This window comes from Ictalurus furcatus, chromosome 21 (genome assembly GCF_023375685.1).
Source record: "Ictalurus furcatus strain D&B chromosome 21, Billie_1.0, whole genome shotgun sequence".
In the NCBI taxonomy this organism is placed as follows: domain Eukaryota; kingdom Metazoa; phylum Chordata; class Actinopteri; order Siluriformes; family Ictaluridae; genus Ictalurus; species Ictalurus furcatus.
Genome location: NC_071275.1, coordinates 16,735,311 through 16,762,304, shown reverse-complemented (window position 1 = coordinate 16,762,304; position 26,994 = coordinate 16,735,311). Strand labels below are relative to the sequence as shown.

The 26,994-nt window shown below is 37.5% G+C and overlaps 1 protein-coding gene across 1 annotated transcript in view; it reads right to left on the bottom strand.

Moving 5' to 3' along the window:
• fhit (fragile histidine triad diadenosine triphosphatase) overlaps positions 1-26,994 on the bottom strand; it is a 270,103-nt gene that overhangs the window by 53,234 nt on the left and 189,875 nt on the right. The window contains exon 4 of the mRNA XM_053652728.1: positions 3,814-3,959. Within this exon, the coding sequence (XP_053508703.1) occupies positions 3,814-3,959 (146 nt within the window). The remainder of the gene's footprint in view (positions 1-3,813; positions 3,960-26,994) is intronic.

Below are 26,994 nucleotides of genomic sequence, written 5' to 3'. Positions count from 1 at the left end.
TAGTAGAATACTAATTGAACCTTAAAAGCCCAATGATCTCAAACATATACTCTATATGGTATCATGTGTACTGCGATAAACATGTTTCCAGAATCTTACCATTTACATTTATTCAAGGGTTCTTCAGATAGCTATGGGTTTAAAGGGTCTTCCAGAGGGTTCCAGATTTAAACAGATTTAAAGACAACCTATTATAATCTAAAGCAGGCATACATTCTCAAGGAAAAAAGTTTAATATATCACCCTTTTAGGTTTCATGGTTTCCATCTAGGGAAATTAGGATCTCTCCTTTAGAAGTCTACAAAGGATTAACTATTAAGAACCCTTGAGGAACCTTTCTTCAAAGAGTGTAGAGCTGCACTTAAATAAAAAATATGTCAATCATCCTTAAGGGCTGTTTGGATTGCCCCTCTAAGGGAACTCTTAAAGGTTCCATGTAGAACCCTGGAACAAGAACAGAAATAGAAACCCTTTGGTGAGCTAGCCAAAGAACATTGCTTTCAAAGAGTGCAAAGCTGCATTTTAATAATACTAATAATAAATATTTAAAAAAAAAAAAAAAAAACAGTCCCATCAAGCGTTCTTTGAACAGCTCACCAAATGGCTCTTTGATTTTTCACTCTGAAAGAACTCATCCATCAACTACCCTTAAAGCTCTTTGGTTTGTCATGCTGGGGGAACTGAAAAAGGTTCCACGTAGAACTCTAGAACAAAGAAGCCTTTGGCAAGCTATCCAAAGAATCCTTGAGGAACCTTTTATTCGAAGAGTGTAGAGATGTACTTTAATAAAAGAAAAAGGTTTCATTAACCACCTTTAAGGGCTCTTCAGTGTGTCCCTGTGGAGGAACTTTTAAAGGTTTAATGTTAACCCCTAGAACAAGCAGAAACACTTTGACCCATTGGTGAGTGAGTCGTAGAACAAAGTCTGGAGGAGTTTAGAGCCATATGTTAATTAAACAAATTAAACCAACCACCCTTACAGTCTCTTTCAATTGCCCTCTCTGGGAAAAAGTTTGAACCCTCAAACAAACAGAAGCAGAAACCCATGGGTGAGCTATCCAAAAAAAAAAAAAAAAAAAAAAAACCTTAAGGAACTGAGATGCACTTCAATTCAATACATGATTCCAGCAGGTGGTATTCTCCTGAGTTCTCCATGCAACTAAGATTGAATTTTAAAAAATCACTTGAGGAACAGACAGACAGATGTAAAAGAACAATAGGCAGTGCAAATGGCTTATAGTAACATATAGTTTTTATGGTTCTTTAACATTTCTTTGCTAAAGCTGTCCACATGGATGATTTTTCCATGGTAACAGAATCCATTAGTTAGACCATTATCAATGATGGATTCTCAATTGTAGAATGAAAAGATAAGGGAAACAAAGAAAAAATAATTGTGGTTCCATAATGCCATTAGTGTAGAACAAGGAGGGGTGGCAGACTCATTTTACGTAACAGGCCATGTTACACATAGTGGGCAAGACAGAATAAGTTAGAATAAAGGTTAGAAGATTTATTGAGCCAGTCCTGGCCTTTCTGTTTGTTTGACATCCCTGATGAAGAAAAAAAAAGGATGAAGTGACAAGCATTTTAATAGAAAAATTCCATTAACAACCCTTTTTGATTTGTTCCTTTAGAGGAACTGTGAAAGGTTCTGTTTAGAACCCTAGAACAACTTTAGGATACTTTTTCAAAGAGTGTAGAGCTGTACTTTAATAAATAAATAAATAATAAGAACCATTCCATCAATCCCCTTAAGGGCTCTTTGATTTGTCCATCTGGGGGAAATCTTAAAGGTTACATGTAATAATAATAATAATAATAATACACTTTATTTATGGGTGCCTTTCAAGACACTCAAGGATGTCTTACAAAAAAAATAAGATACATAAGCAATATAAAAAGAAACAATATACAAAAATAATACAAAAGCTATATCAAACAGAATAATCTATTCTAATAAAATGATTTTTAAGACGTGATTTAAAAATGGAAAGACTAGAATTATTACGTATGTCTTGAGGCGAGGTATTCCAAAGACTCGGCGCAGTACAACTTAAAGCTCTTATCCCATGGTAGTAAATGTACAGAAGGTGTAACAAGAGTTATAGAAGCAGAAGACCTAAAGGTGAAAAACATAAAGATCACGAAGATGTGAAGGTGCTAAATAATGAAGAGCCTCATGAGTGAAAAGTAAAATCTTAAATTGACTCCAGTATCTAACTGGAAGCCAATGGGATTATCTAAGAACTGGAGACGTGTGTTCAATCGAAGGTTTTCGCGTAATGATCTGGGCTGCTGAACTCTGGACCTTTTGAAGTTTGTGAAAAAGCTTTTGTGAAACAAAAAAAAGCTTTTGTGAAACACCACTGAGAAGACAATTACAATACGCAATACGAGACATAACTAATGCATGGACAAGGGCAGCAGTCGTATTAGTTGTCAGAGATGGTCGAAGATGATGAATATTTCACAGATGGTAATATGCTGACCGTGTAATGTTATTTACACGTGCCTTAAACGATAAAGTACCATCAAGGATGGCACCCAGACCCTTACCCTTAAGGGAAAGAGAGCTAACAGAGTTGTCAAAAGTCAGTGTAAAACTTTGACAATTTTTCAGTTTTTGATTTAGTGCCTACTAATAAGATCTCAGTCTTCTCATTGTTAACCTTAAGAAAATTGCACGTAAACCATGATTTAATTTCAGATAAACGAGCCAAGAGAGAAGAAGGTGTTGAATTAGGCTTTGAAGGCAAATTTTCAGAACCCTTTGGTGAGCTATCTAACGAACCATCAGGGTTTAGAGCTCACGAACTTCAAATGATTAGCACAGAACCGTAACCACAGTGCTACCCAGATTGTGATGTAAATCTGAGAGACAGCCTCCACGGGGTCAGAACAAACAGTTTTGATTCTTTTCATTTCCATCACCTTTTTTTTTGTTGTTGTTTTTACAGGAAAATAAAAGAACTCCAGCATGGAACCATTTTTTTTTTTATTGGGAACTGTGGGTACCGTGCAGCCTGGGACAATCTGCTGAAAGCAGACACATCTAATCTCCAATCTTGTCGCACTGCCTTTGAGTGAAGGAATATTGATTATAGCTTTTCGTCAGATAAGTGAAATGATTTTCTTTTGTCAGGCTGCGCAGCACAGTGGGAGAGAAACCATCTGGAATTAGCATAAATATCAAAGGTTATGCAAAATGAAGGTACTATCTCTCTCTCTCTCTCTCTCTATCTCTCTCTCTGTCTCTCTCTCTCTCTCTCTCTCTCTCTCTCTCTCTGTCTCTCTCTCTCTCTCTCTGTCTCTCTCTCTCTCATGAATATTCCAGCAGGTGGTATTCTGCTGTTAGTTCTCCATGCATGTGAAATAACTAAGACTGTATTTTAAGAATCCCTTGAGGAACAGACAGACAGATGTAAAAGAACAATAGGCAGTGCAAACGGCTTACAGCAACATATAGTTTTTATGGCTCTTTAACATTTCTTTGATAAAGCTGTTCTCATGGAAACATGGTAACAGAATCCATTAGTTAGACCATTATTAATGATGGATTCTCAATCGTAGACTGAAAAGATAAGGGGAACGAAAAAAAAAAAAACAATAATCGTAGTTCCATAATGCCATTAGTGTAGAATAAGGAGGGGTGGCCGACTCATTTTACCTAACAGGCCATGTTACACATAGTGGGCGAGACAGAATAAGTTAGTTAACTACATTTTGTAGTGGAATATGGAACTGAAATGGACTTTATTGGGATTTATATGTCATGAATCTATGAATTCAGTGGGTGAGAGAAATGTTTACCTGGATAGCGATGGTCAAGGAGGAGGCACTGAAGTGTTTCTCTACAGCGTTGGCCACTCTCTGCGTGGTGCTGAACAAATCTGCCAGTTCATCAGGCCGCAGGTCACGGAAACGCTCCACCGGCCTTACGGGACACACTAACACATCTACAACAACAATCGGTCAAGGAAAAGCTCCCCATGCTCAGCGCTGACCGGTTCAACCTGAAATATTTAATCTGAAGAATGCTTTGTGGTTTAGGATCAAAAGAAGGATATGAAATGAGAGTTTAAGATTGCAGATTTTATTTCCTGGTATTTAGAACTAGATGTGTTAAACAACATAAAATATAGAATCTTTTGTATCGGACCACCCAATTTTTTTTTTAAGTGAGCATAAGTATAGGAACAGATAAGGCTTGAAGTAAATTACAGTAAATAACACTTAATAATTGGTTGCATATCCTTTGCTTGTAAAAACTGCATAAAGCCTGTGATTTAGTAACATCATCAAATCGTTGGTTTCTTCTTTTGTGATGCTTTTCCAGGCTTTCGCCTTCCAGGCAGCTTCTTTCAGTTGTTTGTTTCAAGGGGTTTCTCCCTTGAATCTCCTCTTCAGGAGGTGAAAAATGCATGTCTGTAATCTTCCACTTTTCCCCCCTGATAAAGTTCTTAATTGAGTTGGCTGTGTGTTTTGCATAATTGTCTTGCTGCATGATAAAGTTCCTCCCGAATCATTTCTCTATAAATTGCAGACAAAATGTTCCTGTAAACTTCTGAATTCATTCTTTTGCTTTGGCCTTTCCATCACTGAGGTTAATCTTGGTTCCAGAACTTTTGTGCCTCATCTCTGTATTTCTTTGTGAATTCCAATCTGGCTTTCTGATTCCTAGTGCTCATGAGTGGTTTGCATATTGTGGTATGGCCTTCATGTTTCTACCGTTAAAGTTTTCTTTGAATGGTGGATTGTGATACCGTCACCCCTGCCCTGTGGAGGTTGTTGGTGATGTCACTGACTGTTGTTTTTGTGTTTTTCTTCACAGCTCTCACAATGTTTCTGTCATCAGCTGTTGTTTTTTTTTTTACCTTGGCCAACCCATTCAGTGTCTGTTGCTCAGTACGCCAGTGGTTTCTTTCTTTTTAAGGACATTCCAAATTGTTGTATTGGCTATGCCCAATGTATGCACAATTCCCCTCTGATTCATTTTCCCTCTTTTCTCAGCTTCAAAATGGCTTACTTTTCTCCCATAGACAGCTCTCTGATCTACATGTTGGCTTATCCTTTTTAACAACAAATGCAGTCTTCACAGGGGAAACTGAAGGCTAAAACCAAGAGTAGATGTTTAGAGCTATTTATTGTTTAAACAATCAGTCTAACAGGACACACCTGGGAAACAAGAAACACCTGTCAGTCACTTGTTCCAATATTTTTGCTTACCTGCAAAATGGGTGGTCTGATACAAAATGTGCTATGTTCTATGTCGTTTAACAGATATACATATAAATCCTAGGAAATAAAAGCTGAAATTCTAAACTCTCGTCTCATATTCTTTTGATCTCAAACCCAAATGTCTTCAGTCTACAGCAAAAACACATGAATTGACCTTGCTGCTCCAATAGTTTTGGAGGGGACTGTATATACTTTGGTTAACAGGGTTATACTTTCAAGATGACCTCATCAGTAAATATCATCATTGAAAAACAAATAAAGAAACAAACATAAACAGAGAACATACTTTTCATCTTCCCATGATCTTCAGGAAATTTGGATGAACTTCCTGTTAGCTTGTGATGTGACTTTTTCATAGTGATGAGGTAACAGGGTTGAGTGAAATTTGACTAAAGGTTCATTTCTAATAACCGTATAACATATTTATTATCATCATCCATATGTTACTGCTAAACCATATGTGTCCAGAACATAAAACATGGATTTTGAGTATATCCGAACCACTGTTCATAATATGAGCGAGGTGTGAAGTTGTGATATAATAGTACACCATCACTTTAAGCTACTAATCCAGATGATTACATCACTTAAACTATACCTGACTGTTAAAATATGGGAAAAGACTTTTAAAGCAGAGTTCCCTACCTTGTTTTTCCCCACAGAACACTGTATTTCCACAGTTTTGATGACTCATCTTAAGGTAATTTAAAAATAAATAAATAAATAAATTCTAGCAAAGTAATTTAATCCTTATACTGCTGCTGAAGTGTGAAATAGCATTTCATATTGTCCACTTTAATAAAAAAAAAAATGTGATGTTGTAAACCAGAGCTGCCCAAATCATTCTTCTTAAAAGCCAGATGGAAGACAGACTGTCTATAATAATAAAGATAAATTAAAAGAAATAAATAATAAACCTGCTTAATTACTAGCGTTGCCTTTTAATTTAAATGAAAAATGTAATAGCTGAGTTTTAAGCATTTTCTGCTGTTGTCTTTAACAGTGCTGTGTAAATAAAGATTTTATAGATTTCACTCACTAGTTCATTCTGTAATTACAGAAATATATTCTTAGCAAACTTAAACTCATCTGAACCCAGGAATAATATTCATATTGCTAGCGTGTCCAAAAGCTGCCTGATTTATTTTTTTTTTTTGCCACGTCTAGCCAAAAGCTTGATAGCATGAATGTAAACTTTTGGAATGAATCCTGTTAATGTCTTGAGCCTCCTCTTGTTAAATTTCCTAATAGCCTGCCAAGTGCTAGCTGAAATGCAGATTCTTTTGACCATAACCACACCAACTGGGAGGCATAAGAATAGAACAGAAAAATAATGGGGAAATCTGAACCCTATATTATTCTAGACTGGCTCAGAATATTAATGAAGGCACTCACACACCAAACTGAAACAGAACAGACCCACAGTACCAGAAAAAAAGAAAAAAAAAAACTATTGGAATATCAGTGGCTCAGACAGGAAATATAGACTCAGTCTGAAATGTAAATGGATGACCTATCCTGATAAGCATCACCACTCAGGATAGTAAGCTCAGAACACAGAACTGGTTACCCAAAAGAATTAGAGATATTTCAAGATTTAGTACACATATCAAATCTATTTAAAATGGTCCTATTTCACCCCTCCTAACTGCAGGGGCTATGTAAATCATCTGGATATCTTTTTACAAGACCTTCCACATTGCAGTATGTACAACTGCCATACATCCATCTGATCATTTCTTCTTCTCCTCGCACTGTACGCATGTCAGTTCACATACTGTATATACTATATACAGTTCGTTAAACCTTGTGCACATGGGCAGTGTCAACCTGTTCCAGCATGACACTGCCCATGTGCACAAGGTTTAACGAACTTGGAGTGGAAGAAATTGAGTGTCCTGCACAGAGCCCGGACCTCAACCACAATGAACACCTTTGGGATGAATTGGAATTCTGACTTTGCCCCAGGCCTCCTTGCCTGAGATCGGTGTCTAACCTCACTAATGCTCTTGTGGCTGAATGGACAAATCCCCACAGCCACGTTCTCAAATCTAGTGGAAAACCTTCCCAGAAGAATGTAGGTTATAATAATAGCAATGTGGGGACTAAATCTAGAGTGAGATGCTCAAAAAGTACATATGGGTGTAATGGTCAGGTGTCCACAAACGTTTGGACATATAGCGTACGGCTTTCTGAAGAATCCTGAGCAACTCTGTCTCCTGTTAGCATCAAGTGGTTTCCTTCTTTAACATTGCTAGCCTTCTTAGCTTCACTCACTTCGCTGTCCACTACTGCTCTGTGTCATTGCTCAAAAGTGGCCTTTGCTTGTCATTCTTCCACTGGAGTCATTTTTCCTTGGAGCTATTTCCTATGAGCATTTGCATGTCCCACTGTCCCACTAGCATATGTACATAAGTGCCTTGAATGATTGAGTATCTCTCCTTAGCCATACTGTTTGCTCTCTCTGAGCAAGTATGCTTGACCCTGCTTACCTGCATACTGGAGTTGGTGTTGGATTCTCCACATTACCCTATATATCTTCACCAATATAGGTCCTCCCTTGGCATTATCTGCTCAGAATTTTTCTCCACAATCTCCACTGTCTATCGACTGGTGGGCCTGTGTCTGAGTGTTGCTAACATGGTTGAATGGGCTTTCCTCGCTGTACCACACTAGCAATGCTTATCCATAAACTCACCAGTCGGTAGACCAGGGATATCCAATCTTATCCGGAAAGGGCCGGTGTGGTGGCTCCTGCTTGACTGGAATGAAAACCTGCACCCACACTGGCCCTTTGCAGATAAGATTGGACACCCCTGTGGAAGACGGTGGAGAGATTAAAAAAAAAAAAAAAAAAAGATCTGAGCCAATAGGCCCAAAGAAGGATCCAACCTGGTGGACTCCTGTGGCAACATACTACTAGAGGCCTGTGGCTACATGCTACTATTGTGATTAGCTGTGTGATTAAACAAGCCATGCTGCAAGACTTGAGCTCATACATGTACTAGCTGCCACTGCATTTTAGGTCTGCACAATCCAGGAGGAATACTGATACCTGTGCGTCATTGTGCACCTTCTCTAGGATCTGGCTGGGGTTCCCTCAATGCCTATCATGTGATTATCACCCCTCAATGCCTTTCCAGTGAGTCAGAAGGTGGGTTAGTTGAAGCCATGCTGAAACAGAGCAGTAGATTCAAAAATAACTGTGGTTTCTTGTCATTCCAAACCATTGGCAATCCGGTGAAAAGGTTCCAGGGAAAGATAGTGGTATTTATTACAAATACTGGTTCATACCTTCACTTCATGACTTTAATGGAAGGCCTCACTGCACAATGTTTTTGACTGCACAAACATAAAAAGGGATCTGGGTGATTCTTACTGCCCCTGCAGATTATTCAGTGTCCACAGACCCATTTTGCATTTTAGACTGTTAGACCTCACTTCGTTTCCTCTTCCACCCTAACCGGTGCACCTGACTCACCTTGTTATACTAAATAACACACAGTTCTTGGAAACATAAAAGGTTAGGAAACATACTGCTCGCTTCAAAAAGATCTCCAAAATACATTGGCCTTCAAATAATTCAAGCTTTGCAACTATTTTGAGCGCTTGGATAATGGGGCACTAGCACTTACAAGGTGTAAAGGGAAGGAAAATACACTGCAAATGCCTCATAGGTCTTAAGAGATATTTCTCACCAAAATATACTATGTAGTGATGTTTGAGCATACTGCATTCATCTAAACGTGTAAAGTATGTGATTATCAAACCATCAAAATCGTCTCGTACAATTTGTATGAATAGTCTGAATAGATACTTAGGGTAAGGTTAGATTTATGGTCATGGTTAGCATTTGTACCTTTTTAGGTACTTTGTGCATATGAAATTGAGCTAAACACAATGGCCTTGCCCTCATTCACTCAAATTTAACACATTTCCCTCGACATAAGTTTCCAGAGTAATATTTAGTGTAGCCATATACTAAATCTGCATATTCAAACAGTATTATTTAAAATATATTATTATTACATACACTCACTGGCTGAAAGCATGGCAGAATGGATTTGAAAAAGAGCAAGTGACCTTTTTTTTTTCCAATCTTCAGCTGTCCAGTTTTGGTGAGCCATTTTCTTCTGACCACTTTCATCAACAAAGCATCTCATTAGATACACTCTTCTGTGTTAACTCTAGAGACTCCTAGGAGTATTTCTGAAATACTCAAACAACCATGCCACAATGATCACTGAGTCACCGAGATCACCCCCCTCCCCCTTGTGCTGCTGCCACATGATTGGCTGATCTGATAATAGCATAAATGCGCAGGGGTATGGGTATTCCTATTAAAGTGGCCAGTGAGTGTAGTTTGCTAAAAAAATAAAAAATAAACACCTACAATTTAGGTCAGTCATTTCAAGTTAAGGGAACTAATATATATTCCCTGCACATCATTCTGACTCTATTTCACCTCTGCATTCATCAAATGTGCCCACACAACCCTCGAACACTTGTATATTAATATATTACTACTGTCATAAATCTGTGAAATAATTATACACAGCTAGTCAGGGAGGTAAAAAAGACGCTGCTATTTGGGAGTTGGATGAAAGCGAATCGTCACCTCGGATGACAGGCATTAAACACCAGGCCATTGCTCTTGGAGGAAGATGATTACATTGCTGTATTCATGGCACAATGGGCACGCCAGAGCCAGGCAAGCGTGGCGCAAACGATCAGTCTCCCCTGCTTTCATGTTCAGCTTGGCAGAAGGAAATCAGATATCATATTAACGGATGTCTCCCTCCCTGCTGCAGGCCGCCACTGAGCAGTCACCGGGGATGTGAAATTAGGGCTCAGTTTCAAAAAGAACAGACAAGAAGAGAGCCAGAGGAGGAGCAAAGAGAGAAAGCGAGTGTTTGATGTTGGAGGTTCTCTGTTTAAATGCAGTGGCTGTCATTCAGGGCTGTACTCCTTGGAAAGCTTTATAAGGCTCAGAATGATTTGTTAGACACATTGAGACAGTTAAGAGGAAGAGTACGTTGACTTTGTACCACCGATACCTTGGTCGTAAAATGAATGCACGGCCAAACCAACGCACTGAATCACATGCATCAAATCTCCATTAGTTCTTAGTGGAAAGTCTTTTATACAACAGCACCATTCAGTTCAAATCAGAAGCTGCCGAAACGTTTTCTCTGATCGCTGTTTCATCTGTGATTCAAAAGATTATTTAAATATTTTATCATTTCTACAGTAACAATTTATTCGCATGGATGATGTGAATGGATGGTTTTCTGTTAGTGTAGATGTTTTTTTTTTTTAACGTTTACTTACGTTTCTAGTCTCAGCACTTTGTTTTCAAGCATTTCGTGCTTACAACAGGAAATGTAACTAAAAACAGTGTCATTCATTAATAAATTCATTATTATACAACAGTTCGTTCCGGTCCACTAACCTGATCGGTCGAGTAGCATTCAAAGAGTGCGTACATTCAGGTAAGCCAATTTCACCGGAAGCACATTTAACGGGATCGTACAAATCAATCTTAGCTAACTAGCCAGCTAGATGACGAACTTTAAAGTGAGTGCAGCTTGTTCAAAATCTATTTCTTCTAGCGGAGCAAAAATAAAGAAAACCTTTGGCCATGTTGTGTCTGAAAAGCCAGTTATTTGATGTTAATTTCTTGTTTAGAGAACCGTTGCATAAAAGCAATCTCGCACACGCAGTCATGTGGTTATATTGAACATCATGCCACGCCGTGCCAATATTCAGTATACTGTAACTGAACTCTTGCTAGTGCAATATTGCGATAAATGAACAACACTTGAGCAACATGAACAACAACAACGTAATACTGCCAAATTACTGTGGTATAACTTCATCTTCGTTGTGTTGGCCCACATCACACAACCCTGTCATGGATTATTTTCCTAAAGTGGCACACGACATCATGTTTCATTCCGTACTTAATGCACAACAAAGGGAAAATTTGCAACATGGAAACAGTTATGAATTCTGTCGTGACCAAGCAAGCACACCTGACTGTTCAATAGTTAACTCCTCAATTTGTCCGATTTTTAAGTATGTGTACTTTTAAAAAAAAAAAGTCACATTTTTTAAAATGCGTTACCTTGAAGAGGAGTCACTTTGGAGATTTGTATTTTGTAGTCCAGACTCAATTTCCGTGTAACTACATCGCCTTGACTCATGACAGTTCTATATTCATTTCATCGATATGAGAGCTGCAAGTGCACATTTCTAATTCAATCCGTCAGTTCATTGCAGAGGGCCGCATAACTACTCCAGCAGATGGACATTTCTCCTTGCCACAGTCGGACGGAACCAATCATACTCCACTCCATTTGATTTCCAAATGAGATAAAGCCGTTTCCATACGCCACCGTGCTACAGCTGAAATCAAGACTAATAGCACTGTAACTCGGCGAAACTGCTCAATAATAACCAATCTAAATATCTGAATATAAAAATAAACCGACTCCTTCCGCATGCCCTGCATAAAAAATAATCATTTCCATAATGAAAGGCATTCTTCACGTCGGACTTCTCTGTCCCATTCTACACGGCGAGGCCATCCGATACCTTCTCCGACACCTGGGGATAGAGACCGAGCTGGCGCCGAATAAACATTATTATCCATCATAACAGTCATTTGACCTCACCTCTTACATCTGATCATCTCAGCCTCTGGATTCAAGATCCATGTGATAAGACCTGGAGATTGCCTTTACATTGCAAATGCAATCATGCTTGTGCAGGAAAACATATGCCCTCGAATCTTGTCGTTTCTTTCCCCACCTTAATGCTGAATTTGTCTCAAGTTCTCAAATCAGTCTGGAGCAGCGTTCTGCTTTACATTATTCAGTGGGAAAATGTAAGCACTGGATTAGCCGTGCCGAGGAAATAGGTACACAAACAAGCAAAAAGTAAATAGACAAACAAAACAGGTACGAAGTAAACACAATTCCCAGATTAGTAACCGTTGCGAGCGCAATCGCAGGGCAAAGCAATGTCGGTGGGAAATTAAAGCTGGCTGGTAAGGTGATATTTAATATAACGATTACTGCTCAGCCGAGGCACAGTGACCCCTCTAATGGTGTAGAGGTGCTGCAGTTGTATAACTGGTGCTGCAGTTATACAAGCAAGAACGAGGGCCAGAATGTCAATATGTTAGCGTACGTGACCCAGGCAGGAATCAAGGAACTGTGAAACTCATCGTCCCATGATGTGCCGAAGGGAAGCCAAAGAAATTACACACCGTGTTCCCGATGAGAACGGCCTTAAAATTGAACACTGACCCACCCTACGCTGAGTGCACTGGTAATGGTTTGGTTTACTCGCTTTATATCTGTCCATCATGCAGTCTGGGGTTTTTGTTTTTTTTTTTCAGATGGGGAAGAAGAAACAGCATAAGGATGAGTAGTGACGAGACAGACAGACAATCCAGCTCCATTTCTTGACACTTAATAAAGCTGCTATGGACAGTCAAAGGAGATGCTTGCAGACACATGCTGAGAGATATGAGCTGTCTGTTAGCCTGAATCCAATGAATCCGAGTGCCTCAAAGACATACTGTACACGCACAAAACCTTCAAAACAAAAAAGTTTCCGACTTTCTCGCGTATCGATCCAGGCTGTCTAAGCGATTAAACCAGAGGACAAAAAAAACCCCAATGCTTTTAGTCCATCAGAGTGGCATCAAAGTGGTGAATACAGGCTGCAAATATAAGCTTCTCAAGCCTGCTGGTGTGTAATGGAGAATGGATGGATGAAAGGATAGACTGATAGAATAGGTCCACTAGTAATTATTAAGGAACGTGTTAAGTGTGAACGCAAACCAGGAGCGGGAATCCCAGGATGTCCTACATGGCAATAAAAATAAATTAAATAAATAAAACAATACATTTGCTAAATAGAGAAAAGTATTTAAAGCTATAATGTACAGGATTATTTGTTTTAAAAAAAAAACATGATTATTGAGTCATATGATAAAATAAAATTCTATAATAAGATATTTCTGAGTTGCTATGAGTCACATTGACTAACCTGAAAAAAAAAAATACTCTAAATCATAGACAGTACTGTGTCAGGGGGATTGTGTCAAAGTTGGCCAGAAATTTGTACACATACATCATATGCCAGGTCAGATATCAGAAGCATGTCCTAACTTAAGGAAAAAAAGAAGTCCAACTACGTGGTTGGCAGGAGTCACAGCCAATCAGAAGACAGCAGAGCATGTGAGAGTTGACTGATGGAGTTTAGTTGTTGTTGTTGCTAAACAATTAAGGCACTTATTGCTTCTCTAACATGGTGGGAAGCTAATGAATGCAAGATGGTACTCAGGTGATTTATACTCATTGTGGAATTTGTATCATTACCCAGTTATGAAGTTGCTGCACTAGAGAACTCATTATAGCTGGAAGTGCTGGGATCCAGTCAAATCCAGACCTTTTTGCATGGAAACCACAAACAATCATCTTTGTTCAACCAAAAACCTTTGCTCAAGGACCATCACCTGCTCTTTTTTTTACATACTACCAGAAAAATACTACCAGATTTCAGCTTAACGTCATACAAGCACTATGCTTTTGCTGATTATTGTCGTATAACAGCACACCTTGTCATCTTTGATTCCTTACAGATCAAACTCTGATATACTGCACTTCTATTAAATGTAAATTATGATATATTGCTTACCGAATGTCCATTGGTTGCTCATTAGTCATTAAGAATTTAGTCTAAATCTTAAACTATGGCTGAGAAACTTATCAGCAGCATATCTGCAGCGTCTGTACTGAGACTAAAGCAGTTCCTGTGTTCTACACTGACGTTCCTCAGGATGGTGAGGGAGATTTGGAGAGCTGAACACACAGGGTTTAATTACAGAACCTGTGGGATTTAATTAGCCCAATAGCAAAAGAAAGACTCGCTGCAACTGAACCATAAGACATTTCATACTATATATATATATATATATATATATATATATACACACAGTGCATATATGATCTTTCTAAAATTAAAAAGAGGACATGTTGCTGTTGGAGGCATGAATGTGGGTCTGTAGTGAAATAAAATAACGCATGAGAAAATGAGAGTCTTGGGTTTCAAACTAGCACTGTGTGTTATGTTAGACACTGGGATAATCTCAAATCAAGCTGAAATTACCCCGTCGCTACAGGACAGCTTCCAAGCAAACGTGCTCGTGATTTGATCGCTTATTTAATAAAACGAGACTTGTAAAGGGAATCGGAATCACATTAGAGAGCGAGTAAGTAGAGATATATGTAATTAAAGTACAATTAAAGAGCCATGTAAGTAGTATAAGGGGTTGTTAAGGGAGAAAACTGCAACATGTTACTTTTTAGCGTTAGAATATTTGTAAAGCATTTTCGCTTTGCCTACGGACAACAAGATACAGGCTCGTTAACCTAAACCCAAGAGGAATTATATTTTGCACGCAAAATCGTATTAACTTGTTATTAACTAACACTAGGTGATGGCAATAGTCTATTCTGCAATAGATTTCACCAAAATAAATGACACTTCAATGCAATTACATTATTGTATACATTACATTATTATAATTACATGCAATTATATACTCTTGGGCATTTTTAATTTTGCTTTTATGTTTTTAATTTTGCTTTTATGTTTTTAATTTTGCTTTTATGTTTTAAGTCTTGTTTTTGTGTTTTTAATTTTGCTTTTATGTTTTTAATTTTGCTTTTATGTTTTAAGTTTTGCTTTTGTGTTTTTAGTCTTGTTTTTGTGTTTTTAATTTCGCTAATATTTTTAGTTTTGTATGTGTTTTTAATTTTGCTTTTATGTTTTTAATTTTGCTTTTATGTTTTTAATTTTGCTTTTATGTTTTAAGTTTTGCTTTTGTGTTTTTAGTCTTGTTTTTGTGTTTTTAAGTTCGCTAATATTTTTAGTTTTGTTTGTGTTTTTAATTTTGCTTTTATGTTTTTAATTTTGCTTTTGTGTTTATAGTTTTGCTTTTATGTTTTTAGTTTTGTTTTTATGTTTTTCATTTTGCTTTTCTGTTTTTAGGTTTGTTTTATGTTTTTAGTTTTGTTTTTGTGTTTTTAATTTTGTTTTTGTGTTTTCAGTTTTGTTTTTGTGGTTTTAATTTTGCTTTTATGTTTTTAAATTTGCTTTTGTGTTCCTAGTTTTGTTGTCATGTTTTTGGAACTGTTTTTGGAATTATGGTTGTATTTTAGTGTTGCTGTTGTGTTTTTAGCGTTGCTATTGTGGTTTTGGTCATACTGTTGTGTTTTGAAAATTTGTTGTTGTGTGTTTGCTTTACTGTTGTGTTTTTCACTTACAGTCTGTCAGAGTACATGAGATTACTCTGACAGCCTCATTCAACCTTATTCCTGATCAATTTACGTTAACGTCTGTAGTTCTTCATACAAATTGGCCTGATAAAGTCGAACACATTTTTTTCCTGTCATTTCTAAAATTGAGTACAGGATAAATCCACAAGAAAAAATGTCATCATGCGCCATGCTCCATGTCCAGTGTTACTTCTGTTTCCATGAAAAAAAGGCGACCATGATTGAAGTCATAGCATCATGCAATTCAAGGTTGATTTTCTGAGCTCCTCTGACCCAGAACTTCACTCATCAGCACTCTGCACACCCTGCTGCTCCCTCAGGTTAATGGCAGACCACACACACCCACACACACATACAACACTTCACGTGGCCCTCTTTTGCTTTCAGGATGACCGATGACTCCAGCTTGGCCTACAGAATCATCCTTCGCACATGATTAGCAAGGCAAATATGCTCGAAGGTGAGCATATTGCATGAAAAATATCCCAGACATAACACCCTGAGTCACGCCATCTATGTTGAGTGGAAAAGTTCAAAACTCAAACTAGCAAGAAGGGTTTACTTGTGAGAACAATGCTAATCGTAATGCTATTTAATCATTCTGTCCTTCTATGGAAGCCCATATTCATAAATCAATATAATTGTGCTTATAATCTTTCTAGATTGGTGATGATTCCTTGTAAGCATTCTTTCAAAATTCTAATAATGCTTCATAAAGCTCTAATAATGTGCTATAACTAATACCTTGGTAATGCCTATTCAGCACTGTTGAATTCTCGATTCTGATTGGATGACAGACATTCTGAGGTGTGCAATTATTTTTCAGTAAATGCACAGCTAAAGTAATGTTAACTGAAATAATGGAAAGGTTGGCCTACTGTCCACCACAGCAGACATATTTGACAACAAACAAAATGGCAGACAATTTCGATTTTCCAGAAATATCTAAGTAATAACTCATGCACTAACGAGAGCACATGTGACTGCAGTTGTCACGGTTTAAAGGCGGAGAAGGATGCAAGTGCAGATTCCAAAACAAGCACAAAAAGAAGCTATGAACATGTGGCAAAACACTAGGGCAGAGAACAAACATAACATAAAGACCAGAACAAAATATATGATCTATGTACAGAATAAATAAATTATATATATATGTGTGTGTGTGTGTGTGTGTGTGTGTGTGTGTGTATATATATATAGATATATATATATATATAGATATATATATATAGATATATATATATATATAGATATATATATATACAGTAGAATGTAATTCAGGTGCAGGTGGTCATGTGACCGTGATGTAGTGCAATGGCTGCTGGGAGTCCAGAGTAGCCTCCAGGATATCTTGACAGCAGTAATGAGACAGAAAAGTTAAAAAATTTTATTTATTAATTCATTGTAATATCTGCAGTAATTAAAAAAAAGAAGAAAAACCCTGTGAACAAGTAAGCATACCGATATTTATTTATTAATTTGTTCTATTTTTATATTATCAGCATGAAATGGAAAAAAAACAGTGAACTCTCTCTCTCTCTCTCTCTCTCTCTCTCTCTCTCTCTCTCTCTCCGTCGTCGATTATCCCTTACATAATCAAGTCGTAACACAAAGTGTCAATATAATCTTTGCAACGATTCCTTCCGATTCCTATTCCTACTAAAATAACACCTCTAAATCTGTAACAATGTGTTATAAGTGATTTCATCATAGCTTATAATCATTTCGCAAAGCAAGTGTAACTATTCATTATCATTTCCGCCGCTGTACTAAATGTATTTGATAACATACCGCAGCATAATTAAATATACTTGTGTTTAAGCGTCACATCAACTCAAGTGTATACTTGAAAGCAATTTTTTGTAACTGCTGATCACGTGCTGATTGGATTTTCATTCCCAGCCGTCTCTAGAGTTTACACAGAAGTGTGGGATAAACAACGGACATCCAGTGAGCGTCAGTTCAGACTGGTTCAAGCTAACAGGAAGGCCACGGTGACTCAAATAACCACTCTATACAACCGTGGTGAACAGAAAAGCATCTCAGAATGCAGAATCTTGACGCAGCTGAACTGCAAGAGCAAAAGATCACATCACATTCAACTCCTGTCAGCCAAGAACAGGAATCTGAAGCTACATTGGGAACAGGCTCACCGAAACTAAATAGTTAAAGATTGTAAAAAGATCAAGGTTGCGGGGGGTTGGGGGGGAGGGGGGGGGGGTATGTTATTTAGAAAGACATGATGTTTCAGTATATCAAGTCTGAACACCCAGTGGTATATTTATAATGTACACGAATTGGAATAACATCTATGTCTATAAAAGCTGTATTTAATGAGTATTAAGGTATGTACTTCATATTTATATTAATTATAACGTTCTTTTTATTTTGACATTCAACTTTTAAAACTGCAGTAATATACATGTAGCCCCCCCAATAAGTAATCTGGAATTCAAAATATAATGTAATGTTTATAATGCTTTTATAACTGTTAATAAATACTACAGTATATTTGCTGTATGTAATTATTAGATGTAAAAGGGTGTGCAGGACAGCACAGGGTATTATAATGAAGAGTGGGTTGTGTTACACTTGTGTTACAATAGGATTACATGTTATCGATGAATTATTTATACAGTAGCACATTATTAAAGCTTTATGAGGCATTACTAAAATGAGTTTATAAAAATGTTTCCAAGGAATCACTGGCAACTAATAAAAGAGAAGAGTTATAAGCCGAGTTGTAATGATTTATGAACTGGGGTATCATTGCAAGTGTCACTGCCGTTCCTATGAATGTTCTAAAATAGCAAAAGATTAGTGTACAGTATAACGTCGGGGAAAAAACCCCCACAATGGTGCGAGAGTTTTGGGACACAGGCGGAAAACCCGCAGCATAAAACCGATAGCGCACAAAGAAGGCAAGAGGAATAAATGCTCCTCATCATGTTCCTTTCAGAGGAACAAAAGCTGCATGCTAGCAGCCCAGACCGTGCCGCTGGCACAAAATGTCTGACTGTTTTAACATCCTGCCTACATCGTACATCATTCAGAGCACCGCAGAAACAGCGTCTCAGTTGGGTTGGGAAGGGAAAAAAGGGAACAAACAATATATCTCATCTCAATACTTGCTTGCCAGGCAGTATTTCTAAAGCTCTTTCAGAAGCATGTTTTTTTATATATATATTTTATTTTATTTATTTGGATTTGATGGATCGGGGTGGCTCTTTCTTTGTATGCAGTGTCATTTGGGCCTCAATATATTTTAAAAAAAAATCAGACATATCAGTCTGGGTATTTATTATTATTATTATTATTATAAACACAATATAACAAATAACTAAGGAATAAAACATGACAGGGTGTGCTGTTACAGGAAACTAATCAATGACAGGGTGGGATTTTCAAAGAACAGCGCATTCCAAAGTGCTTTTTCGTCTTGAACCGCATCAATTTGCCAACAGTTACATTTTGTCTGAATTACATAACGACGTTGTACATTTCGTGTTTGTTTATAGTTTTTTTCTTGTCGAATGTCATAGCAAGTTATCACTTACATTATACCAGCTATAAACATTTGTTCACTCACCAGCCTCACCAGACACCCCCCTCGCCCCCCCCCCCCCCCCCCCCCAGCGCCATCTGTTATTCATGGTTTTTTTTTTTGTCATCCGTACGGCAGTGTACTTCACTAAATGTTGTAAAGTTCCGTGTGGCAGACAAAGTTTTCAGAGGCATTTCATACAACATTCACCAGTCTGTCTTCCTCTCTCTGCAGCTTGTCGTGGTAAAGAGAAACTACAAAAAGCTTCAAAGGTGTGAAAGTTTGCTTAAAGTTTGAAAGCTTCAGAGGTGTTTGAACACTTCTGCTTTACGCTTACAGAGTCCTGACACTGGAGACTCCTTCCAAAAAATGCTACAGAAACACTTCCTCACAGAAAACCTACACTGCGTCAACAAATGTAGAGCATCTCCCCTTGTGTAATTTGGCATACTCTCTCTTGCCTGTCAATCACAGTGACACTAGGTAATCGTGGGCATCTGTGAGGTCATGTATGGCGAAGAGACCCGACAGCGCTTTCATCCAAGTGTGTTACGCTGCCCTGTGATGCAGTGGATCACTTCATGTGTCTTGGAGGAAGCACGTATTAGCTTTAGTAGTAGTCATGTAATTGTAGGGACGACCTGGCTGGTGGGTGGAGACTGGCAGAACCAAATTGGTGGGGAAATGGTGAGGGGGGGATAAAAAGAGCTGATAATGTATTAGCACATTCATATAAACCGGTGATTTGTCTTGTACAGACTAATCCTTCAGATGGATCAGAAGCAAGAATTCAACAGCACTGAAATAACATATGATATAGAAATATACAGTATATGGTGGCAAAAAGGCATGAAATAATTTGTTTACATATAAAGAAACAACTAAATATAAAACTAGGCTTTTCACAGACAGAGACCGCATACTAATGACTCACGGTAATAATTTACTTATTATGTTTCTTTGTTGTTGTATTTTTATGAATGTAATTATCTAAGCATATGTGCAAAGCCAGTCATGACCAATACATTCCTCTTCATATTGCTGACCTATTTTGGGGTCAGTCTCCAAAATAACTGTGGAAACTACATAATTATATATATATATATATATATATATATATATATATATAATTATATTATTATACAATATATTATATTGTTATATTATGTATATTATATTATATATAATCTGAATAACTGTTGTGGTATGACTTAATCCAAGCGAAAACAATTAGCCAATCAGAAAGCCATGTCTTAAACAAAGTCATTGCTGTGTGTAAAATATTAAAGATCCATTTTAGTGTGCTCTAAAAAGCCATCACTCAGCCCTCAGACATACTGCAAGAGAATGATGAATAAACATATTAGAGGAGGAGCAGGGCTTGAAATTGTGCCTGCATGACTTCATATTTGCTCCATAAACCTGACATGAGTCTTTTTAAATACTAGGCAGATTTACAGCCAGTGCTCAAGGAGATCGTCTATCTATACGGCCTTTCATTTGGTGAGTACTGGAAGAGTTTTATAAAGCCCTGATTTAGCATCGAGGCTGTGTTACGGAAGGAGGTCACTGACAGCAGCATCTACCTTCTAAAATGACAAAAATTTATTTCTCAAGGCCAAACAGTGCCTAATTAGCAGGTGATTCATTTTAGAACACGTGCATGAATGAAGTTGGGAGAGGTCCCAAGAGGAAAATTCTCACGCTATAGATATATCTGGAAGCATTAAAACTAGGTTTGAGAGAGATTTCTCTTCACCTCTGTCAATAACCAGCGCACTGCTCATTCGACTGCAGGTATCCTGGGCTTGCCTTGCCTGCGCAATTATCACTAAGCTGTCAGGTAGGATTAGGGACTCGTAAGCCTCAGCTAGCGATCTGCAACACGAGGTAAAAAAAAAAAAAAGTCCAGTAGATCCGATAGAATCAACGGTCTTAAGGTACATCCTTCAAATAAAGCGCGAGGGCCACCGAGAAAAGGCGCTGGGAAATAAAGATAATGAATACACCTGTTCTTTTTCACAGACCGGCTCTCTCTGGGATCATCATAAGCTTCCAGGATACAGTGTATGGATGTGAAGGTTTTAACAATCCAATAAAATAGTTATACGGTGTCTATATAACTAAAGCCAGTCCTAAGATGTGACCTTTTAGCAGCATCTAGAACGCCAGTGATTTTTTTTATCATCCTTTTTTCTCTTTTATCCTGAACAAATAGGTGCAAGAAGTGAGGTAATCTCTTCACTCACTGATGCTGTGTTTTTATTTTATTTTTTTTCGTATTGCTCCACCATCACCATACAATTTCATGCCTATTGTGAGATTGATTAAAGTTAGAAACAAATCTGTGCCACACAAACGCCTAGCAGTGATTGCTGTATGTCAGAGTTACGCATCCAACCAAAAAAAAAAAAAGAAAAGAAAAAAAAAGAAAAAAAAAAGGGTAAATCACAAAGCTCTCATTGATTGAGGCAGCCTTGGAATAACAAGTGTGGGATGAGAAAACTCCATCTCAGCAAAACGGGTGACAAATTATATGGATTTGGATCAAAGTCCCCAATTCTCAGGTGATAGGCTCTCAAAAAAAGAAAGAGAGAGAGAGAGAAAAAAATAACACATTGATCCATCATGCCAGATCCATTTAAATTCTCGACCCATACATGCAAACATCACTCCCTAGAAACAACCCCACGGACAGGAATTGACAGTTTCGTCTCAGCTAATCGATACCTTCAATTCAGAAACATCCTCCAGATCTGATTTGATTAAACAAGAAGGGGCGGACGACAATCGATAAACCACAGTAAACTTTATGACTCTCCCACGGGTTGGAGAAACTGTTCGAGAAGAAGAAAAAAAAGTGGCTTTTACGGCTCAAGGGGGTCAGAGCAGGCAGAGGTGCTGAGATGTCAAAGCATTAAGCCACTTCTGTCAGATTTCAATCAGGAACAGCTTGGAGATAGTCTGTTCCAAATCAGAGAAAGGTCAAGTGGGACCATCAGAACATTCTAAGCCAGAATTTAACTTTACCACCAACTGCACCGAGTGAAAAATGTATTTATTCTTTGTAGCAGAACATGCAGCATAGTATACTAGTTCTCTAATGACTTATAAAACAATGCTGAATTCTCTAATCTGATTGGTCAGGAGATGTTGATTCATTTTCTATAACATTCAACCACTCATTCTAATACATCATCGATTCTACAGTAACAACGTATTCATGCTGATTTGTGTTGCAGTCACAATCTAAGGCAAATACTAAACAGATTTAAAAAAAAAAAAAAAACATATAATCTTGTATACGGTGAAGTTTTCTGGTGTTTTTTTTTTATGATTACAGAAAGAGTCACCGTTGTATCAATGCTTTCTAACCGTCAGTAAGTCTTCAGGACAGCGTCTATAGCGCGTTACAATTTCTCGCTAACATGACAAGGTGTATTTCTTTGTCTTATAACTTCAAGACAGTGCCAAAGAGAGAACCGTGAGGGAACGATTATTTATAGCTGCTATAAGGCAAGTGATAACAGGAACAAACGTGTCTCGCAGATGTATGATCCTTTTAAAAGTAACTAAAAACAGATCGGAAGTATATGTTATGCTTTATTGAATAAATAATTGATTGAATAAAAAATGCTGTGAAAGAAAAGCAATAAAACACGTCATCCCATCATTTCATGTAAAAAAAATAACAATAATAAAAAAAAAATTTTAAAAACCCGCAGTATTTATCCAGTTTCTTAGATATTGGTTATGTCTACACAACAGGTACATTCTCAGGAAAAGTACAATAAACAGTCTTTATTTTCTATCCCACTTTTTTGTTTTTTGGAAAGAAAAATTCAGTCCTAAAGCCATGTGGTTGTATTTAAAGGTGGTGAGCAATTGAAGACCCCCATCTCAGACGCTTCTACTCAAGAAAAATGTGCTGCTCTTAGAGACATGAAGTACACGCAGGTAATGTGTATGAAATTGCCTTAAGCAGCTGCGGAACCTGAGTCTGAAGACACGTAACTTTCCCTGCTTAAATACTGATGTAGTTTTTGCTTGTAAGTTGCTGAATCTGATCACAGCCCATGGTCTTCCATTTGCAAATTCATATTTTATTCAACAACAACAAAGAAGTTTACAGTGGTTAAGTTAAGGTAGAGATGGGGTTCATAATGCTCATGTTTTTGGGTTAATTTGTACAAAATATAATGAAATACCGCCATATTGCCCTCAGTCAATTAGTGCACATTCTTTGTCATTTCTTCACAAGGATCAGTTCAGGCCTCTGAGGTTTCCTTGCTCATTGAACTAGTATTGGTAATCATTGATTTACTTGTCCAGCAGATGCTATTAGTGCTAATTAACTGCCAGTTTCTTAGGGCCTTATATAGCCCTTGTTCAAAGCAGTCACAAAGCAGTCAACTGTTCCAACATCTCTGAACTATCTTTTTAGTCTCTTCATCATAACTTCAGGGAGAACAGTTTTGTACATGTGCTATTGTTCCCCTTTGTATTTTCTGTTCTAATCTTCAGCAACAAGGTGCCTAGCAGAATAAAGTGAACGAGGAAAGCGGCAATCTGATTAGCAGAATGCAAAGCGGATAAGGCGAGGTGAGGCGAGACCTCAGGCTGTGTAACGTGTCCCTAAAGGCAAGCCTACAGATGTGAACATTGTGATTTGCATTGTTTGCTCTTGAAAGAGCCGTGAGGAAAGAGAAACTGTTGTGTAGATTTTGGGCATTGACTTTCTGCAACATTACCAGAAGGTGAACGAAATAAAACAGCTTCCATTTGTGTTCGCGGCTTTGAAGATGGCGCCCTGCTGGGACAATGTTCATGTATGGTCTTTGATGACAGTCAAGAAGTAAAACAAAGTGATCTTTGTAGAACCATCTGGCAGGGAGATGAAATACATGGAGCCGGAGAGCACTCAAATCTCCAACAAAATTATGATAGAGCTCTAGCTTATTATTATTGCTATTATTAGTAGTAGTACCAAATATGTAAATAAATAAATAAACACATTAAAATGATTTAAATAAATAATTATTTCAAGCATGAAACTCTTTTGTTCTATTGTCAGATAATTTTACTTATTTCAGTCATTTTTTTCTTTATTCTTCCTAGTTTCTGGGTTCTCTTTCCATTCCTTTCCCATATTAGATTATAATTAGGGGGCCAAGCACCAAAAGGTTTATAGACACCCTATTACAATTGTATATTTTCTTCCTCTTCTTCTTCTGCTTGTTATTGTTATTATTATTATTATTATTATTATTATTATTATTATTATGGGCCAAGTACCATCGTAGAAATGTGATTACACTTTCATTCCATGGGTCAAATTTAGTGATGTTAATTTCCACCACTTTGATTCTTCTTATTATTTTTGCTTGTTCTCTTACAAATGTAGTCAATTCATTATGAAATTTGGATCGCAGCATTGTGAGACCAATGTGAGACAATTTCCCACCCTGACACATATGTTCAACAATATTACCTGAAGTTAACAAACAAACTTCGAGTTCATTTTTGAGGTGAGGAGGAGGAGGTGAGGCAGGAGGTGAGGCAATGTCTCAGCAACAGCTTGGGAAACACTGTAGCACATAAACCTTGTCTTTTAATTACAGCTTGTGGATATATTTAATATTATTATTAGTAGTAGTAGTAGTAGTAGCAGTAGTATTTCTCATTATTAAATCTATCACTATTATTTAGACTTTTTTCTCATGCTAAACACAAAACTCTTTTGTTGCATTGTCAGATTTCAAGCATTTAACTTGTTTGAAGCATTTACTACAGAAAAAATCTTTAAATAGAAGAAAATTCCTCTCGTTTTCCAGGTTTCCAGTTCTAGTCTTTGGTTCTGCCTTGCTTTGTATTACGAAAAAGACACAAATAGCTTTTTATATAAATAATGAAATAAAACACTTTCGGACCTGACTGCTGTCACTGTTGGATAATGCCATTGGAAATGCATTCAACAAGCGGAACAACAGGAGGATGAATTTTATATAAATATTTGATACAATTCTTTGTCAGAAATATTGTGCTACTGTCACATTCTAATCTTCTCTACATGAGTGTGTTTTTTGTTTTTTTGTTTTTTTAAAGGAAAGGTGTAGTGAAGATGTCCTTTTTGTGTGCTAGGGAAGCTTTAAAAAGAACAACAGACCTCACAAACAAAGCAAAATGGAATACAGATTACAAAGAATAAACAATTACGAAAAAAGGGAGATAAAAGGCGATAAAAAGCTGTGAAAGATGATTGCAAGAAATCTTATTTCAGCTAATTGAACTGATGATGTGTAAATCACCAAAATAATTATATTAAGCCTTGCTAATTAAAAGGAAGAGAGATTATTGCGAAATTATAGCTCATAAAAGAGAATCAGTAAGATTGTGTCTGGAGATGGAAACTTGAGGAAGTTTGGAGGAATGAAATTTTTTTATAAAGGGCAATTCTCTACAACTTTACTTAGACATGTTAATGCACTTGTTTAATGCGCTTCTGAGAAGTGAGGGTTAAAAATAGTATTGGAACAGAGCCTCGTGGGCCAGGAAAACGGGCCATTTTTCAGCCAGATAATGATTTCTAAAGCACAAGCACGTGTATGCCTGGCCAAACATCACAGCACAAACACAATCATTTCACCTAAATCTGATCCAGACAGGATTTATGGAAGCCTGCGTACAGACAGGTTCCGCTTTCTATAGTGGGGAAGGAAATAAGGAAAGTAAAGTCCTAAAAGTGGACCCTGCAGTGTAAAAGAGGCATCCTTAATCTTAATGCCATGTTGAGCCATCTGAGAGATTTAATACACTTACATCAAAAAGCTTTGGGATCTGTATACAATAAGTTTGCTAAAAATGTGTGGGCTTTCTGTGATCATTTGGATATATACAGTGTCTCACAAAAGTGAGTACACCCCTCACATTTTTGTAAATATTTGATTATATCTTTTCATGTGACAACACTGAAGAAATGACACTTTGCTACAATGTAAAGTAGTGAGTGTACAGCTTGTGTAACAGTGTAAATTTGCTGTCCCCTCAAAATAACTCAACACACAGCCATTAATGTCTAAACTGTCTAATGTCTAATGTCTAAACCGCTGGCAACAAAAGTGAGGACACCCCTAAGTGAAAATGTCCAAATTGGGCCCAATTAGCCATTTTCCCTCCCCGGTGTCATGTGACTTGTTAGTCTTACAAGGTCTCAGGTGTGAATGGGGAGCAGGTGTGTTAAATTTGGTGTCATCGCTCTCACACTCCCTCATACTGGTCTCTGGAAGTTCAACATAGCACCTCATGGCAAAGAACTCTCTGAGGATCTGAAAAAAAGAATTGTTGCTCTACATAAAGATGGCCTAGGCTATAAGAAGATTGCCAAGACCCTGACACTGAGCTGCAGCATGGTGGCCAAGACCATACAGCGGTTTAACAGGACAGATTCCATTCAGAACAGGCCTCGCCATGGTCCATCAAAGAAGTTTCAGAAGAAACATCACATGCATTTGTCTTTTTGAAAGATGTGAGATGCTAAACTGTGCCAAAGCACAGAGCTGAAATTCGAAAGAAATGTGATGTGTTCTGGATATTTGGACCAACAAATAAAAAGAGAAAAGCAAACTTTTCGAACTAGGTATTTTACTGTATATTGTGAATTAATCATTTATTTTGTGGTGTTTCCGTGTTCTTTTTCTTTGCTCCACACATAATTGCCAAACATTTGTTCGTCTTTTTCCAGCACGGTATTTCTGCCTAATGAATGGAAGAGTTTTACGAGTGCACTGTGAAACCAAACCAAACCGCGCGTATTCATCTCGGTCTGATCCGGACTAATAGGTGTGAAAGCGCCCT